The sequence below is a fragment of the Danio rerio genome, chromosome 24 (genome assembly GCF_052040795.2).
Source record: "Danio rerio strain M-AB ecotype USA chromosome 24, GRCz13ab, whole genome shotgun sequence".
Lineage (NCBI taxonomy): Eukaryota > Metazoa > Chordata > Actinopteri > Cypriniformes > Danionidae > Danio > Danio rerio.
In genome coordinates, this window is record NC_141044.1 from 7,131,960 (window position 1) to 7,149,280 (window position 17,321).

Consider the following 17,321-nt stretch of genomic DNA (forward strand, 5'->3'; position numbering starts at 1 on the left):
CCTAGCCAATGCAGAACGTATGTGCATATCAGAGAAACACTGTGGGGTTTTGCTCCTGAATGAATCTGTTTTTGAACAAATCGATTGAGCCAGTAATTCAATAATCCATACCTGTCAACACTGGGATGTGAAAATAATCCCCCCAAAAATCCCCAAAACTACTAAATCTGTTCATCTGGAGCTGTTTCATTGCAAATAAACAGTTTTATGGACAGTAATATGTTTTTATTATTATTAATCATTTTTATTGACAAAGGACAGAATAGCATATACATTAGAAAAAGCTGCAAATCATTTAAAGTTTAGCCTATAAAAATAAATAGGAATTATAAAGAAATTGAGTGAAGTTATTAAATCTCCTTCACATTCCAAAGATGAGGATTCAAGGTAGAGCTGCACAATTAATCGTAAAAAGATCGCGATCTCGATTCGACCCCCTAGACGATCTTAATCCAGCATTTCTACGATTCTGTCAATCATATTTTTTTTTTAGTTCAGGAGAGAAGCAATGGTGGCCGCACAAGTCTTCACATTGTTTTACACACATTGTTCTGCAACGTGGACACCTCCAAATGATGTTGAAAGAGTCACATGATGTATTTATAAGATATAATTCACCTAAAATTGTCATTTCTGTCTTCATGTGATGATGTACAATAATTCAACATCAGAATTATCATCAGCATTAATGACCAGGACAAATCTAAAGTCTGTTCAAGTCCACCATTCCAAGTCTATACAAAATTTTGCATTTTAACCAACAGTACAGCTTCACAAACTAAGCCTATCGCCTTACCACATGTTTGAGAATAACAAAAATAATAGCCCATGCACTCATAACCTTTATTTCAAGAGTTCACACTTAGCTGATGATTGATAATAAAGCTAGTTTGGCGTGCTGTCTCGGGAGAGAGCCCTGAGCTTACAAGATCCTCAAGCCCTGGGCTCCCTCCCGTTGCAAGGCGAAAGGGGAGTTTGAGCTCAGGTAGATCTCGATGACTCCCCCTCTTGCTTGTTGTGGCTAAGTGTCAAATATAGATGCTGAAAGGTGTACTCAGAGTTTAGCTAATGTATTTTGATTAATTCTTTAGAGTGCTTTTTTTTTAACTGTGGGAGGAAACCGAAGGACCCAGGGGAAAACCCACACAACCACGGGGAGAACGAGCAAACTCCGCACAGAAATGCCATCTGGTTTGGAAAGGAATTAAACCAGGGGCATTCTTGCTGTGAGGCAACAGCGCTAATCGCTGGCCACCGTGACGCCCGTTTGAAAGGAGGGAAAGTAGGGTTGGGTGGGGGGGTTTCTTCAAGACGAAGATATTAAGATTAGAAAAGTCTGGCTATTTATAGTGAGTTCAGGATCGTCTGATAGGATAATCAGTCATTAGCTAAAGTTGGAACAGCTGTGAACAATCATAAGCACGTGACCCTCTCGAAATTTGTTAATAAATAAACTTCACTTTACATCTACAGAATAGTGAGAAAATCGTGATCTTTATTTTAGGCTAAAAAATCTCGATTCTCATTTTAGCCAGAATCGTGCAGCTCTAACTCAAGGCTAGCCACAAGGTTTTGGAATCTCGCCATAATATCATGAAAATACGTTTTTTCAAAAACTGCAGAATTCCTACAGTCGTCCATTATAATCCTGCCCTGAATAGTTGCATGGAAAATGTAATTATGGACAAACCGTTTGGAAAAACAGCAGAGGCAGACATGCTCCAACTGCTGATTAAACCTGCAATCCAGCGTTTAAGAGATTAGAGCAAATCTAGTTTTTAATTTACTGCGGTGGTTACCTTATTCCAAATATCTATCTATCTATCTATCTATCTATCTATCTATCTATCTATCTATCTATCTATCTATCTATCTATCTATCTATCTATCTATCTATCTATCTATCTATCTATCTATCTATCTATCTATCTATCTATCTATCTATCTATCTATCTATCTATCTTTTTCATTTCATATGCAGTCTGCTGAGAAGTAAAGGTTGAGTTAGTGACAGGACAGCAACATGCCGAAAGTCAATATTGATTTCTTTGAGCGGAATAATGACATAAAGGGCAGAGGGATCTTCCCCAAAGACAAATGCCCTCTGAGGAGATCTTTTAGTCTTTTTTCACATCTGTACTTGACACCATCTGTCATTTTTCCACAGACGGAACATAAATAATTAAAAATATATATTTATTTATTCATATGCTCTAAGGATTTTTTGAATTCAGAAAAGCTGAGAGGAAAGGAAAATAAAGACGCATAACTAATGTTTGGAGGCTGGGATTGATGTTTAATACTTTCTGGGCTCCCTGATCATCCTTCATAAAGAAGAATGAGTCCATTGAAAGAGTACAGGTGAGAGATGGGCTGGAATGGGCAGCATTAGCCGGGAAATGAAATGTCTCAAGCAAAAGGACTGATGTTTCATGAACAGCACAGGTTTGATGGGAAATTCAATACTTTCTATCAACGCTGCCACATCAATATGTTCATTTCCAGACATAAAATACTTCAATCATATTCCCTTAATTCAAAGTTCAAGAGTACCTAATAAATGAGCTGATAATTTCAAGGTTGAGATGGAGGAATGGCGAGTGATAAATGCATATATGCATATAAATGCATATATGTTACTGCAGCATAATTATATTCATTTCTCTGTATATTTATACTTGCAACAAACACTGTAATATGCAAGACTCAAATGCCAGTGCAAGACTCAAATGCCAGTGCCACACGCTCAATCAAAATGACACATCAGTATAATTTTCTCTTAATTCCGCTTATTAGTAGCTTGTCACTCATCATTAACATCGACATCAATGGATGACACAACATATGGTGATGCAGCTATTTTGACCTGGCAAAGATTGGAATAAAATAAAAAAAAATAAATAAAAAAATAATAAAATAAAATAAAATAAAATAAAATAAAAAATAATAAATAAATAAATAAATAAATAAATAAATAAATAAATAAAAATAAAATAAATAAATACGTAATTTATAAACATCAAATAAACTAATTAACAAATAATTTAATTAAATGAATAAACACATTTAATTATTTCATTCAAAGAAGATATTAAATAGACATTAAACATCTTGACTAAAGTCTAAAATTAAATAAAATAAAAAAATATTCTAAAATAAAATAAGTTAATTTAGAAAACCAATAAAATAAACTAAAATAAAAATAAAAATAAAACAAAATAAGGTAAATTTACAAACTTGAATTGTATTGAATTGGTTAGGCTAAATTGTCCGTAGTGTATCAGTGTAAATGAGTGTGTGGATGTTTCCCACAGATTGGTTGAAGATGGAAGGGCATCCGCGGGATAAGTTGGTGGTTCATTTTGCTGTGGCGACCCCAGATAAATAAAGGGACTAAGCCGAAAAGAAAATGAATTGAATTGAATTGAATTGAATTCAATTCAATTAATATACAATAAGGTAATTTACAAACCTCAACTTAAACAAGATCATGATGAGGCATACACATCACAAATACTGTAAATAACACAAGATGTGCCTATTAACAGAAAGACACAAAACATGCTTATGAATTGACCAGGCAGAGATTTGAATAAAAAAAAAGAATAAGTAAATAAATAAATAAATAAATAAATAAATAAATAAATAAATAAATAAATAAATAAATATTTTTTAATTAACAACATTAAACCAATAAACACACTTTAACTATTTTAGTCAAAGAAAATATTCAATGGACATTAAACATCTACTAAAGTGTAAAATAAAAATAATAATAATAGGGGAAATTAAGCCTTTAATAATTTCCTTTAAAATATATATAAAAAAATAAATAAATAAAATAAAATAAATTTAAATAAAATAAAATAAAATAAAATAAAATAAAATAAATTGTCAAATTACAAACCTCATTTTGAGCTTAGGAAGAAATTTATAAACCTCTGCTTGAACACGATCTGTATAAGATAAGGCACAAGCATCTCAAGGCACTGCGAATGATACAGAATCCACCCGTTATATCCAATCCAGCATATCTGACCAAAATCTCTCCACTACAGAGCAACAGATGAGCATTTATTTTTACAACCTCTAGTAATTCACAAGCTTGACAAGCCATATTCCTTTGGGGGCAAGTGTCGTATAACCTGGCGCACAAGAGCAGCAATTTGCAGCAAGATCCCCTTTAGATTTCACTCTTAAATTATTTATTAATTGTGACTGGTCTCTTAACAAAATTCTAATAAGATCTAAAGCTCTTGGTAAAGAATCATTCTCTCGGAAGAGGTAACACAGCACAGCCATCTGAAAGTTTCTTACCATGTTAGAAGAGCCAGCCGTATCGATCTGCTGGGTGGCAATTAAGACAGACATGATTGAGACGCCCGTGTCTCTGCCCGTCTCCCGCTGCTGTCTCTCTGTCTTTCACTTCAAGTCTTCAAGAAGTCCGCTGGGGTACAATAGGAGGGGGGTCTGCATGCGACTCTGACTCGGGACCCCACACCAGCTCACGACAAGACACCCTCCAACAAATCAATCGTCAAGAAGACACTCTATCTATCCCAGCTTCATGTGGCTGTCTCGCTCTCCTTCTCATGCTTTCTCGCTCTCTCTCCTAGTCCCGTCTCGCTCTTTTTGACTTCACCCCCCTTTGTTTTCCCACCCACCTCACATCCACTCACTGATGTTTCCTCATGGCATGAGTGCAACATAAACAAGAACTCAAAACTGTAATGATTTACTTTACAACACAAGATTCTAGTCTTACTGAACATGATTTATCGATGTAGTGTTTTCCGAAGGAGATATATACAGTGCATGGCATAAATGAATACACCTTCCTTGATAAAGAATGTTTTTAATCATTTCTCAGTGAATATAGATAATATACACCCACCAGCCACTTTATTAGGTACACCTGCCCAACTGCTTAGAATCACATGGCAGCAACTTAATGCATTTAGGCATGTAGACATGGTCAAGACGATCTGCTGCAGTTTAAACTGAGCATCAGAATGGGGAAGAAAGGTGATTTAAGTGACTTTGAAGAAGGCATGGTAGTTGGTGCTAGGTGGTCTGGTCAGAGTACTTCAGAAACTGCTGATCTACTGGGATTTTCACTCAAAACCATTTATAGGGTTTACAGAGAATGATCCGAAAAAGAGAGAATATTCAGTGGGCGGCAGTTCTGTGGGTGCAAATGTCTTGTTAATGCCAGAGGAGAATGGCCAGACTGGTTCAATCTGATTGAAAGGCAACAGTACAATCAAGGTATGCCAAAGAGCATCTCTGAAAGCACATGTCAAACCTTAAGGCAAATGGACTACATCATCAGAAGACCACACCGGGTGGCACACCTGTCAGCTAAGAACAAGAAACTGAGGCTGCAATTTGCAAAGGCTCATCAAAATTGCACAATAGAAATTTGGAAAAATGTTGCCTGGTCTGATGAGTCTCGATTTCTCTCGAATTTGGCCAAATCCCTTAGGGATACTTCCAGTAACTTGTTGAATCTATGCCACAAAGGATTAATGCAGTTCTAAACAAAAAAGCGGGTCCAACTAGTAAGAACTAGTAACTAGTAAGGTGTACCTAACAAAGTGGCCGGTGAGTGTATAATGATGCAAAGCAGTTATACAAAGCAGTTTCATTAAATAGTTGCATTCATTATCCCTTGTATATTGTTAAAACTGACAATCCTTTTGTTATGTTCGTGGCTGTATTTTTCCCCATTGACTTCCATTATAACCACATTTTTTGGATTGCAAAGCCATGACACCAAATAATCACGCATTCTTGATTATTGGTGTTTTTTCCTGTTCGGAAGAGGAAAAATGTGTAATTTTTACTCTTGATCATTAGCTGCCAGCATTAACCTGTGCAAAAACGTTTATAACTTTAATGTGTTGTTTTATGGTGTGAAACAGCAAATTTTAGTGTGCATGCATAAATACATTTACTTTATTTACGATGTTCTAAGAGCTGAGCTGCTTATTTTTATTTTCTAAAATATATCAAAGGAAGTATGCAGATGTCCAACAGGGAAAAGCCACCAACAATTAATAAAGTATGATTATATATATGTCAGACACATTACATTTAGAAATGGCCATGTCCACTCTTGAAAAATAAGCTGGATACCAATATACTATATTACTTTGAATAGGAAAAACTGAAATATCATATATGGTAAAAATGTATAATGTATTTTAAATAAAAGAGCTATTCAGCAATTCGGTGAAGTCATTGCTGCTTTTACAAGCAGGATTTCCACAGAAGCAATTTTTTCTAAAACAGTTCCTTTAAGTACACCAAAAATAGTTATTTTGGATGTTTTACTTATCTGATCCAGCCATTTTCAGTCTTAGATTCTTTACAAATGAACTGACGAGTATGAATAAATATACACCCCCTGAATTATTAGCTCGCCCTGTTTATTTTTTTCCCCCAATTTCTGTTTAACGGAGAGAAGATTTTTTAAACACATTAATAGGGCTATTAATTTTGTTCTTATAATGTCTTTAAAAAAAATCGAATCTGCTTTTATTCTAGCTGAAATAAAACAAATAAGACTTTCTTCAGAAGAAAAAAATATAATCAGACATACAGTGAAAATGTCCTTGCTCTGTTAAACAAAATTTGGGAAATATTTAAAAAAGAAAAGAAAAAAATCAAAGGGGGCAATAATTAACTAATTTTTTAATTATTTTTTTTTAGGAACTTTTTAATTAAAAAGAGTTTGAAAATGGGTTGTTTTGTGTGCCTTCAGGAATATGTTAGAATATTTAATGGATTTTTTTTTTTTTGAAAGGCTGATGTGTTTGTATTTGCATGTTTTTTATGTTACTATCAAATACTTTATCTTCTGTGTGAATTAGATAAAATAAAGCATTTCTAATAGTTTAAAAACATATATGAGATTTTAGAAATCACCAAAAGCCCCCCATAATGTGCATAACTGCAATATTGCATATAAAATGTGTGAATAAAGCAGCGCTTCCATCCAAGAAGCCAAAGAGAACAAAAAAAATTGACACTTCCTGATTAACTGGCACCAAATATCAAAAGTAAATACTGAATTTGCTGCGGTAGGAGAAGCTGCGTGATTGTTGTCTTTATTTAATAAATGCCTAATAAAAAGAAGATGATGCTGACACACAATGTATGAATGGTGGCATTTAAAGGCGTGAGATGCAAGGCACAGACGCTCTTAACAGTTCTAAAGGTAATTAATAATATAATAACACTAATACTGCAGATCAAAACAACATTTCAGATGTTTTACAATGTGCTCAGCTTGCCGGTTTATGCATTTACACACATTTCTACCGCCACATGATCTCTTATAACAAAATAACATGACTTATTTTAACTTGTATACTGGAATTTGCTTGGGAAAAGTGTTTCTATCACATCTTTTCTTATCAAATAAAAAATGTATCCTACTCAGTTATGTGCATTAGTTTATATGGATATTTTCAAAACGAATGTACATCTTGGCGATTCCATTAACTGTTTTTTATGCACATATCCAAATTGTGCATTAAAATAGGTGGATTAAAACGTAGTGATTGTCTTGCGACCCCCCAGGGTGTCCGAACGCCCCCACCCACCCCCCTTAGGGAACCACTACTGTAAGTCACATAATGCATTTAAGGGTATAGTGCAGTGGAAATGCCGAAAATAATAATAATTAAATATAAAAAAACATAAAACTGAAAGAACTGATAAAGATATATTTATATTTTATATTTTCTTAAACATCAGACTTTAAACTGCATACATATATCTATTTTTTATATCAAAAACTGTGTTTTATGAAAAAAAAAATGCATTTTTACTACTCCATTGGCGCTCATGATATCTGGAATATTGTATCCAATTTGCAGGCAGGGAGCCACTATGAATATGTGGGAGACTCCTAGAGCTTCTGGTAGAGAAGGGATGTCTGTTTTCTGTTTTTGCCCCCCACCCTTCTTCAGCCATCATTATATTTGTCAGGAAAGCCAAAATGCTCCCATGAATGTGATCTGGATGATGTGGGAGGCTTTTCGAGTTCTTATTTTCCTCTGCTAGCCATTTTTGTTGATTGACTTGCATACTTAGTCACTTAAAGCAATATCGAAAGCTTTTTAACTCTATGATTGCTAAAACCTTGCAGGTCACATGCTTGCATGTTTTTGGGATTGAAGTATTTAGGATTTTGTAGGCAGCACTAGCTGGTTTTGAATGCCCAAAATAGCAGCCTGAGGCATTGCAAATTCAGCTGCCAAGTGAACTGACTTTCCTTGAAACTGATTTTTAAGGTGTTTAGAGAGCTGTGGGATCCTCCAAAGCCTCCCCAAAAAAACACACCAGGCAGTCTGGAACTTGTCTCGACCCCCTCCCAACAGTGTTTGATGGTGCGAGTTTCATCCGTTCCGCCAATGGAATCAATCCATTCAGTCACTGTGAAGTTGGGATCTCTTCACAGCACATGCGGAGTGCCATACCTGCTTCACTCAATGGCACTGGTGCAATTCAATGCAACACTGGTTTATTCGCAAAGAGCCAAAGTGACAAAAGGCAAATCAAACAATGTTTCCTCAAAGGCATCTGGCTGACGAATGTAGTGATCCGGAGGTTCAGTGCAATGCAAGAACAAAACCTGGTCAAAGGGAACGTGTTCGGGAAAAATGGAGTCTGACACAATGAGACGTGCCTTGTCGCTGTCAGAATCACTTCAAAACAACACGCAGCACTCACTCAGAAGACATGGAGAGGTGCTGCTCGAAACACGAGCTTAAGGAAAGAGCCCTCAGCAGAGACAAATCACAAGCCACACGTCTTCAAGACAGAATAGAGAGCAAACAGAAAAGACTGCCGAAGTATTACGCTTCCTTTGAGAATAAGGACGCGGAAATATCTGAAAAGATTGCTCAGATTACAATCAATAAACAATTAGTTTCTACTTTTAATGTCGAAAGAAGTGTATCAGTAAATTGTTCATTCATTTTCAGGAGTCGTTTCACATAAACCTAAAAACACAATTGGTTGCACCACATGACATTGATTTAGCAGACAAATATAAGGGTATCAAGATAAAGAATTTTTGTTGCGGGATAAATTGTTGCAGAAATTGTTGCGATAAGCAATATTACTGTCATTTTTTTTATCATTTTATGTCACATTTTATAATGGTCATTCAACAGAATAATAATGCAAATAACCATAAACACTTTTAACGGACTATAGGCTGCGTCGAGGGGATCGGGTTGACCCACGGTGCCTTCCTTGCGTTTAGTTGTGCATTTATACTTCTGCGTGTTGTTTGTGTTTCTCTGCAATAACACTTTTGAAACACTAGCAGGCTATAGGTTTTTCTTTGCAGGTGTTTTAATTGTTTTTCGGAACGCTACATGTAGCTAAAACTCGCTCATTCAGAGGCGGAAACCCGACAGACAGGCAACAACTTTAATCATACGGTGAAAACAAAACAAAGCTTTTCATCTGAAGCTTCTTCACGCGACTCGACACTTGTAAACAATCGCTCCATTTGGCTTGAAGCTCTCAGTACCGGCCACTCTTATTACCGCTACCAAACCGACCAATCACAGAGCTTGCGCTAAGCATTGTTGCAACGTGTATTAAAATTTTTTGAGAGGTGTGCCTCAGCCTTAAGGCTTTTCATTCTTACTGTTCACACCAGACGTGGAATGTGCGATTAAAATAATAGACACGTGAAAATTTTGAGTTTACTCACTTCGTTCGCATGTCAAATTGTCAAAATGTCATGTCAAAAATTTGTTGCTAAATGGTTAACATGCATTTTATTGAGAGAATAGCTGTGTTTATGTGCTTTGGGAATGCTGAAAAACAGTGTCAGTTCATTTGGCACCATGTTTGAGTACACTAGATCCTTTCAGAGGAGCACCCAGCTCTGTGAGTTCATCAACTCCACTAGAAACTGTACCTGGAGGATGGAGGCTTTCAGCGATGCTTTAAACTGAGCCGAGCCCAGTTTGATGAGCTGTTGTCCGTTGTCGGCAAGATTTCCCAACTCTTGTCATTCACATCAAACACGCAAAACGCTCAACTCACGCCACTTCAATTGAGTTTTCAGTTATGTTTCATTATGGTATCAAAGTTGTCTCTCTTTAAATTCCTTTGGTCAGATAGAAATATTCTCCAGTGAAATGCACATTTGTGTATATGAAGTATAAATAGAGATGTCTCTGTGAATATGCATTACTGCCATGCATGACACAGCAAGAAGGTCGCTGGTTTGAGCCTCTGCTGGGTCAGTTGGTGCTTCTGTGTGGGTTTCCTCCGGGTGCTCCGGTTTCCCCCACAGTCCAAAGACATGCGGTACAGGTGAATTGGGTAGGCTAAAATGTCCGTAGTGCATGAGTGTGAAAGGATGTTTCCCAGAGATGGGTTACAGCTGGAAGGGCATCTGCTTTGTAAAACATATGCTGGATAAGTTGGCGGTTCATTCCGCTGTGGCGGAATAAAGGGACTAAGCCAAAAAGAAAATGAATGAATGAATTACTGTTGTATGTTTTTTTTTCCAAATAAATTATTTGAGCAGGACAGACATTTCATAATCATTCAACAACGCTCAAATATTCAATCAAACATTCTGAGCTCTGATATGAACTCAACGAATTGCATGTCAACAAATATGTAGAACATAAGCTATATTTTAAGAAATCTGTAACCACTGACTTCCATAGCATTTGTTTTCCTTCTCTGGAAGTCAGTGGTTAGTTCCAGCTTTCTTCAAAATGTTTTATTTTGTGTTCAAAAACTACTTTGGAATCACTTGAGGGAGGGTAAATAGTGCTTAAAAACATTTCTTTGGGTGAAATATCCCTTAAACTCTTATATGCAGTACTGTTGTATGTGCAGTTTCCGAAAAAAATAATTATTTAAGCAAGACAGAAAACTGTCATTCAATAATGCTCAAAAATGCAATCAAACATTGAGAGCTCTAAATCTGAACTCAATCATAAAACAATATCTAGCATTTCTACTCAAACTCCCTTGACTAAATAATCTGAGCCGTCAATATTTATATTCTATGTCAACAAATGTGTAGAAAATAAGCTATATATATTAAGAAATCTGTAACCACTAACTTTCATAGCATTTGTTTTTCCTTCTATGGAAGTCAGTGATTACAAGTTTTAGCTTTCTTCAAAATGTCTTATTTTGTGTTCAGAAACTACTTTGGACCACTTGAGGGAGAGTAAATAGTGATTAAAATTAAATTTTGGGGTTAACTATCCCTTAAATTCCCATATGCATTATTGTTGTATGATTTTTTTCCCCCCAAAATCAATTATTTTGAGCAGAACAGACAATTTAGTACCATTCAATAATGCTCAAATATGCAATCAAACATTCAGAACTCAATTATAAAACAATACCTAGCATTTCTAATCAAATTTCCACGACTTAATAATCTGAGCCATCTCTATTCATACTGCATATACACAAATGTGCATTTCACTGGAGGATATTTCTATCTGAACAAAGGAATTTAAAGAGAGACAACTTTGATACCATAATGAAACACAACTGAAAGCTCAATTAAGTCAGCACTAACTCCAGTAATATGATTTAAATCTAGTAACCTCTGCAGAACATATTCCCACATATCCAGATTTGTCTTAGATGATTGGTAAGACCTGAATCAATTACGATGCTGAGGGGCATGAGCTGAGGTTATGGGATCCATCAGAAGGACTTGTGCATACTTACACAGCCAACTCCCAGCATGTCCATCTGACATAGGTGCAAAGCAAGCATTTTACACTGCCAGACAGACACGCAAGCCAGAGTCTCGCAAACACACCTATCTGCTCAAACCTGACACGAGGACGTAGATGATAAATCATTGCAGCTTACATTGGCATGCGGTAAAGCGTACGGCCTATTACACACTACACAGTATTCTGTATAATGCCTTCTGAAATTTAAGAAATATGTCACGCAGTGTGTGCAACAATGAATCTATCATGCTGTATGACATTACATGTATTATTACCTTGCAAGATTATAGCTTCCAATTATTATTTTAGTAATCTCTGTGTGAATAAAGAAATCTTTTTGACAGGCTAAAATTGAGTGAAGATAGAGATTTTAAATTGTGATACAATATTCTATTATGCGGGCTTGCTAGAGAGCTCTTAATAGAAGCATTGTACTAAAGGGAGGGGGGCAGTATGGGACATACATCTATGCTTTTGCATTTGCTCTCAAAAGAACTGATAATGAAGGTGATTTGAGGTGGAAGTAAAAAAAAAAAAACATACCTTTAAATGGATAGTTCACCTAAAAGTGCAAATTATATCAGCATTCACTCTCCATTCGAGCTGCACAATATATCATTTCAGCATTGATATTGCAATGTGTGTTCACAATAGTTGCATCACAGGATATGAAATGTTGAATTGGGATTATGGTTGATGAGACATTTGTGGAGTCATTGCAAAGTAGACATAACAGAGGGGAAGTTTTTCATTTGCATGTCTTTTAAAGGTATTTAAAGAGAGTTTAAAGCAGGGGTGTCCAAACTTGGGTGTCCGGTGTCCTGCAATGGCTCAAATCACTTACTAATAAGTCATCTGGAATGATAACGAAAGCGATCTTGACTCTCAGAGTTCATCAAGATTCTTTGGATTCATCTTCAATGCCTCCTCCTACATCTTACCCCAGACAAACTCAATAATGTTTATGTCTGGTGACTGGGCTGGCCAATCCTGAAGCACCTTGCTTTCAGGAACTTTGATGTGGGAGCTGAAGTATGAGAAGGAGCACTATCCTGCTGAAGAATTTGCCCTCTCCTGTGGTTTGTAGTGTAATGGGCAGCACACATATCTTGAACCTTCAGGCTGTTGATGTTGCCACCCACACTGCAGATCTCTCGCAAGCCCCCATACTGAATGTTACCCCAAACCATGATTTTTCCTTAACCAAACTTGACTGATTTCTATGAGAATCTTGGGTAAATGTGGGTTCCAATAGGTCTTCTGCAGTATTTGTGATGATTAGGATTCAGTTCAACAGATGAATCATCGAAGAAATCTACCTTCTGCCACTTTTCCAAATGATCAACCAGAAGTCAAGTTAGGATTTGTTGTTCTTGCAACTGGGATCGATGTTATGACTTGTGTCAGGTAGTCTAATTTTACTGAATTAATACATTGAAGACTATACAGTAATATTTTTACATTTCATTATTCAATTTCTATACCTAAATAAGGTTTGATTTTCCGGAAAACCATGAAGCACTGTTTATTTAACTTTTTTATTGATCTATCTTAACCTGCTGAAGTGCAGTGAATGCACTATTCTGTGCTTCTGACATACTGAGATCAAATATAATTGGGTAAACCGGCAGTAAGTGGATTTTAGAGACCAAAACAAAGACAGACATTCTGACACGGAATGCCCATTTTCAAAAAAGAACTGATTTATCATTGTTTTTCATATAAACAAGCATGTTCACTTAGCATGCTTCTTACATATCTCCAAACATATTATGGTATTGTTATGTTTTAAAAGTACTTTACTAGCATTGTAAAGCAAAGAAAGAAAAAGCTCACGGCGTGCACAGTATACACACTGCATTTTACTATTTCAAAGCTAAGTAATATACTATGAATATTCCCCGTGATGACTCCTAAAAAATAACAAAAGCCAGCTTTTCTATGACACATTGTTTGCTTTTTATAAACTTTTAATAAAATGAGAAGCAACTGAATCAAAAGCAATGGATGTAGCAGCGAGGGGTTCTCGCAGGCCTCCAAAACTAGACAATTCAAGAGTCCCCCGATGATGAGTTTATTTCATTATTGAACAATGCCTCCCCAATTCCCCACTTCATGAAGGAGGGATGAATTAAAAAATGAGCGGGCTCCCAGAGGCCTGCAATAGCACTGTCATCTTGCTGAGATTTGCCTCAAGCTAGATAAAATGAGTCCGTATCCGTCACTCCACATCAGTTCAGAGTATTCAACACAGACCAGAACCATCTCAGTAATGGAAACAGAGCAGGCTGCAATTGATGTAAATTGTGTTTAGTTGTTTGTGTTTGTTTGTTTCAAAGAGTGTCTGTGGATTTCCTCTTTGTCTATTATTTATAAAATGCCTGCATGCGCATGCAAAAGAATATTTTTAATGTCTGTTTCATTAAACCAAAGGTTTAAAACCAAGGTTATTGTTGTTTTGCATTTTTAAATATGTTTATTTTGATACTATTTTAAAATTTGTTGTACATTTTCGTTTAGATATAGTTTTTTTTCCATTATTGGTTACTTTATTTAAATTTATATTTTTGAACAAATTTTTGTATATTAATTTTCAGTTTTAGTTTTGAAGAAACAATGAATCCAAAACCATATAAATGTAATGAATAAAAAAAAATAATAAAATTATATATGAGCAATATCACACGAATAGCAGTATGACAGGGCTATATATCGGCCCTAGTGGGAAGAGTGCGATGGCTCAAGGCCATAAGCCGAGCGCCTTAGTGCCCCTCACCAGTGACAATATTAAGCCAAATTGCACTGCTACGAGCGTGATATTGCAATTCTAAAATAGTTTGACACCATAATTATTTGTATAAAAACATTATCAAACACAGAGAGTCTAAAAACTTTCTTCCACCACACATTCACATCTGCAGCTGACCTCAAGAAGCCCTTACTAATTTACCAACATCATTTTAGAGCTTGTATTTGAATGATTCTTCAGCGTAATGTCTAAAGTGACATTATGGTGGCCAATGCACTGAATCCCATGCTCCGAAATGATAAACATTTAAAAATAGGCACTATCCTTATAAATATACTGCCTTTTTGCAATGTAAACAACTACATTCTTGACAAAAAAGCATTAAAATTACATCATGTTGTCCAGCAGCAGCAATATTTGTCAAACTGTAGAGTGTCCTCTGCTTGTCGCTGAATGTGGGCAGTATTCGAGTGTCATCGAGTGTGAACGTATGTCGCCGGACTACTATATATTTATTATCATGGATCATAGATAGCCAAATTTTTTTATTATTGTTTTTTAAACCACATAACGGTAAAACATGAATGCAGATATGATTTTATTAAAACAAATGCTTGTTTGTTGTAAAACTTCATAATAATGACAAATACTTAAATAAATACTTATTTGTGCATCTCCTTACTTCAGTGTACAGCCATGGTGCTGTCATTGTAGATAGTGTATTATGGGAGATTTTTGTAAACCTTGGTTTTGAGTGTCGTCCTGAAAAATTTCTGTTTCAAGGACTATCTAGCCCTTTCCCTTACACCCCAATCACACAGGGCGTCAGCTTCAACGCTTCCCATTCACTTTGAATGGGTGAAGTCAGGCATTGCCGAACTGCATTATGGATCCGTTGGCGTTGCTTCAGAGGCATTGTTTGCTGCAAAAGTTGGAACTTGCTCAACTTTACAAGCTCTGACGAAAGCATCAGCCAACCACATCGCTGTATGCAAAAACACCAGCTCAGACGGTGGCCTATTGCTGACTAATTTCGTTAGATGACACTGCTATGACGATCGCGTCAGCCCCAACTTCAGACACGCCCTCTGTCAAGCGTTGACACTGAAGCCCCGTGTGAATGGGGCGTTAGCCCTATGCCTTCAAACTAAAAAGAATTGGGACACCCCTACCCCTTCATGTGAATGCACAAAATGAGAGGAATGGTTAAGGGGAAGAGCTAAGGATTAGAATTGGAATTGGTCCTGTATGTTTAATAATTAGCAGTGTTTGTTAAACTGATAAACAACTATGAGATAGATTCTAAAAAAAAATATTTCAAAATATATGTTGCTGTTAAGGGCGAGGCAGTGGTAGTGCTTTCGCCTCACAGCAAGAAGGTCGCTGGGTCGAGCCTCGGCTCAGTTGACGTTTCTGTGTGGAGTTTGCATGTTCTCCCTGCCTTCGCGTGGGTTTCCTCCGGGTGCTCCGGTTTCCCCCACAGTCCAAAGACATGCGGTACAGGTGAATGGGGTAGACTAAATAGTCCTTAGTGTATGAGTGTGTGTGTGTGAATGTGTGTGTGGATGTTTCCCAGAGATGGGTTGCGGCTGGAAGGGCATCCGCTGCGTAAAAACTTGCTGGATAAGTTGCCGGTTCATTCCGTTGTGGTGACCCCGGATTAATAAAGGGACTAAGCCGACAAGAAAATGAATAAATGAATGTTGCTGTTAAATAGTAAAAGTGTATGGACGTACTTATCATATCTAAAGAGAACTGTAACTGTTATTATGATTAGAATGTCAAAAAATCCTCCAAACTGCAAGTTAAATAGCACACTGACAAGCCATTTTTCAAAGTAAAACAAGTCATTAACTTGTTACACTGTGAATGAAGGGAGCAGTAATTCTTGCTGACCTGCACAAGTAATCAAATGACCATGAAGCATATTTTGTTACGTAACTTAATTTCTACATCTGTCAGCTATCTTTGCTGGGCTTCTGTAAGACACAGGATAAACATATGGTAACATTTTCTTTTAAGTTTATAATGGTTATATTAGGTTTAAATGTAATTTAAATCTAAATTAGGTTAACATAACTTTATTGAACCAAACACTGGGTAAATATCAAAAGAATATCAAAAAATGTGCTTGCTGTCTGTATAATGATTTCACTGGAATGAATAATGTGCCAATAGACCAGAGTCTGCTTTTGTCTCGACCCACTGATAACGGTTGAACTGAGTGCTCAACATAATATTAAAATTAAGAAACTGCATAAATGCTAATAAAAACCGACACCCTTACGCAACATTTGGAGAAGCTTAGCGGTTTAAAAATCCAATTATCCAAATAATTCCAATTAAAGTGAGATTTCATGTGAATGCAAATCAGCCTGAGCTATCTGAGCTATAAATGTCTGATTCTGTGGTTGGCAATTGTGTAAGAAATTACGCACAGAGAACGTTTGCAAGGCTTATTCAATACCTCAGATGATCAGCCACAAAAAAAGATAACAAAAAAGGCAGATGGTATTACAACTATTTAATTCACCACTTGATATAATTATTTCTAGTTATTAGCATTATAAGTAATTTGGAAAACGACAGATAAAAACAAATACAGCAGAAGATACAACATAACCGAAACAGATAGCTCTATTTTAACATGCACAGTGTTCATGCTATATTGCAATGAATTCATATTCAGTTCAAAAGCCAATGTAAAGACTAAATGCACTAGAATATTTCACATTCTCAGCCGTGTCATGGATTCAAAAGCATTTGGACTTATTTTTTTTAACTTATACCAGGGGTGTCCAAACTCTGTCCTGAAGGGC

General features: G+C 36.2%; 1 protein-coding gene across 3 annotated transcripts in view; it reads right to left on the bottom strand.

The window, feature by feature from the left end:
* Nucleotides 1-17,321, bottom strand: part of dpp6a (dipeptidyl-peptidase 6a) — a 480,122-nt gene that overhangs the window by 351,388 nt on the left and 111,413 nt on the right. Inside the window, exon 1 of one of the 3 annotated variants that reach the window (XM_087309079.1) lies at nucleotides 4,318-4,638. The exons of the other annotated variants lie outside the window; for them this stretch is intronic. Within the exon in view, the coding sequence (XP_087165205.1) occupies nucleotides 4,318-4,371 (54 nt within the window). The 5' untranslated portion in view covers nucleotides 4,372-4,638. Of the gene's footprint in view, nucleotides 1-4,317; nucleotides 4,639-17,321 lie in introns of those variants that run through there. 3 annotated transcript variants of the gene reach the window in all.